The 2660-nt window shown below is 42.9% G+C and overlaps 1 protein-coding gene across 1 annotated transcript; it reads left to right on the top strand.

The window, feature by feature from the left end:
- Positions 1-1183: 1183 nt before the first annotated feature.
- Positions 1184-2155, top strand: LOC117349604 (olfactory receptor 6N1-like). The gene has a single exon (XM_033923195.1). It carries the CDS (start codon positions 1184-1186, stop codon positions 2153-2155), a length of 972 nt encoding a protein of 323 aa, XP_033779086.1.
- Positions 2156-2660: the final 505 nt, after the last annotated feature.

Genomic DNA, 2660 nt, shown 5'->3' with positions numbered 1-2660 from the left:
CCCAAACTGAGCAGTTGACCACTGGAGATATGAAAGCATGGCTCCCTTCCACACTCCCCCAGTAGTCACTGACCCCTTCCCATCCCCTACCCTCAAAATGTAAATGAAACAGTATCTGTCTCTAGAACAGGGATAGGCAATTCCGGTTCTCAAGAGCCACAGGCAGGTCAGGTTTTCAGGATATCCACAATAAATATGCATGAGATAGATTTGAATCTCAAAGAGGCAGTGCATGCAAATCCATCTCATATATATTCATTATCCCACAAAACCCCACCAAAAACATACTGTACTGCCATATAGGTGGCACCTGAAGCAATAAGGGCGATTGGGTAGTAAGGTGGGTATAGTAGGTTTTGGGAAGTTTGGGAGGGCTCACCATACACCAAAAGGGGGTTCTGGTGAAATATGTACCTGGCACCCTTTATGTGAAGTTCACAGGAGTGCCCCCTAAGGTGCCTCACTGCCTTATTGGAATGTCTGTGTGGCCATTCTATTAAGATGCTGGTCCTTCCCACATCCAAATGGGCTTGATTTGGATGTTTTAAACGTGGATGTTTTTGTATTTGAAAATGGGCAAAAAAATTAGACAGCCTAAGGGCTAAGACATCCAAATAGGTCATTTTCTAAAAAGAAATTTGGACGTCTAACAGCTTTGAAAATGGATGTTTTCCCACCCTCACTTTTGGACATCTTAGGGGAAACATCCAAAGTCAAACTTAGACACACTATTGAAAATGCCCGCACAACCTCTCTACACCTTGTTTGAAGTTCATTCAAAGTATTTGGTTTGAGTTTCTTTTCATGTTATATAGAAATCTTCTATGCTTATCACACATATTTTCCATCATTCTTTTTCTCTCCAGTCCCTCCATTACCACCATCCATCTCCATCTCTGTGAAAAAGTATTTCCCGATATTACTCCTAAGTCTCCCACCCTGTAACCTCAATTCATATTCTCTAGTTCTATCGCTTCCCTGTCTCTGAAAAAGATATATTTCTACGTATGTTAATATCTTTTGAGTATATCAATGTCTTTCCATATCTCTCCATCCTTCCTTTCTTCTAGGATATATATTTTCAAGTCTTCAAATCTTTTCTCATACATCTTCTGGCGCAGACCCCATAAAATATTAGTTGCCTTCCTCTTAACCACTTCAAGTACAAGAGAAAAGGAAAGAGATGGATGCTGGCAATTGGACGCGTGTGGAAGAATTCATCTTTTTAGGATTTTCCCTCTCCCTGGAGCAACAGATTTTAATGTTCACATTTGTGCTGACCGCCTACATTCTAACCCTCACTGGGGACCTGATTATTATTGTCCTGGTGAAGATGGACACCTACCTCCACACACCCATGTATTATTTCATCTCCAACCTCTGCTTCTTGGGAATTGGCTACACTTCGACCACTCTTCCCAAGATGCTCACAGACTTGCTGGCAGAAACCAAATCCATTTGTGTCCTCTGTTGCTTCATCCAATTCTATTTCTTCTTTGTCTTTGGAGCCACAGAGCATTTGCTTCTCACGGTGATGGCCGCCGACCGCTATATGGCCATTTGCAACCCTCTGCGCTATTCAGCCATCATGAGTCAGGATGTCTGCAGCAGGCTGGCTGCTTTCTGCTGGGTGGCCTGCTGCTTGGCTCTCATGGTCCCAACTATTGGCGTGTCCCAGCTTTCCTTCTGTGGCTCCAACAAGATCGACCATTTTTTCTGTGACTTCGCACCCCTGCTGAAGCTGGCCTGCTCGGACACAGCTCTTACAGAGGTCATATTCCGTATCATCTCATGGTCTGTGATCATTAGCTGTGTTGTTTTCATTACTGTATCTTATATCTTCATCATCTTCACAATACTGAAAATCCCCTCAACCACCGGTCGCAAGAAAGCTTTCTCCACTTGTGCTGCACACTTTGTCGTGGTCTTCATATACTTTGGTACAGTTATCTTCATTTACCTAAGAACAGATACTAGTGATTCATACTATGTGGACAAAGTGGTGTCTGTTTTCTATTCTGTGGTCACCCCTCTGCTGAACCCCATCATCTATAGCCTCAGGAACCAGGAAGTGAAGGAGGCACTCAAGAGGTTTTTGGAGAAATGCAGAAGTGTGGCCTCTGATGCTTTCATTCAGGGGAAGAATATGTCTTAATTAAAGTACAGAAACATTCATGTTAGGAGATTAGAAAGGTAAATCCAACAATTATCTTGAGTTTGCCAAAATCAAATCATACTTCTGAAACTTTGACCAACATAAAGCTTGTCACTCCAACATTAACCTTTTCATCTCATTTCCCTCTTCCTCTTTTCCTGCTCTGCTTGTTTCTTCTCTCCATCGCCACCATTTCACCTCTCTCCATTCCCTCCGTCTTTTCCTTTTGTCCCCATTTCTCATCCTTCCACTTCCTCTGTTTTATTCCTCTAATTCTTTCTTCTCGTTCCGCCTTAGGCTTCGTCTGGCCCTACTATCTTCCCTCCTTGTTTTCCATGTCTCTTCACTTCCTTATCCCTTTTCTTATCCCTTCACTTATCACCTCAGCCCCTTCTATCCCTTCCTGACTCTGCAATGGGCTGAAGCCAACATGAAAAAGCTTACCTGACTGTTCCTATAAATAACCTTTCCTTTCCTCTTTCAAGCTGAGTCTAGAAATGTGAAG

This window comes from Geotrypetes seraphini, chromosome 16, assembly GCF_902459505.1.
Source record: "Geotrypetes seraphini chromosome 16, aGeoSer1.1, whole genome shotgun sequence".
Taxonomy (NCBI): domain Eukaryota; kingdom Metazoa; phylum Chordata; class Amphibia; order Gymnophiona; family Dermophiidae; genus Geotrypetes; species Geotrypetes seraphini.
This window is presented reverse-complemented; position numbering and strand designations above follow the sequence as displayed.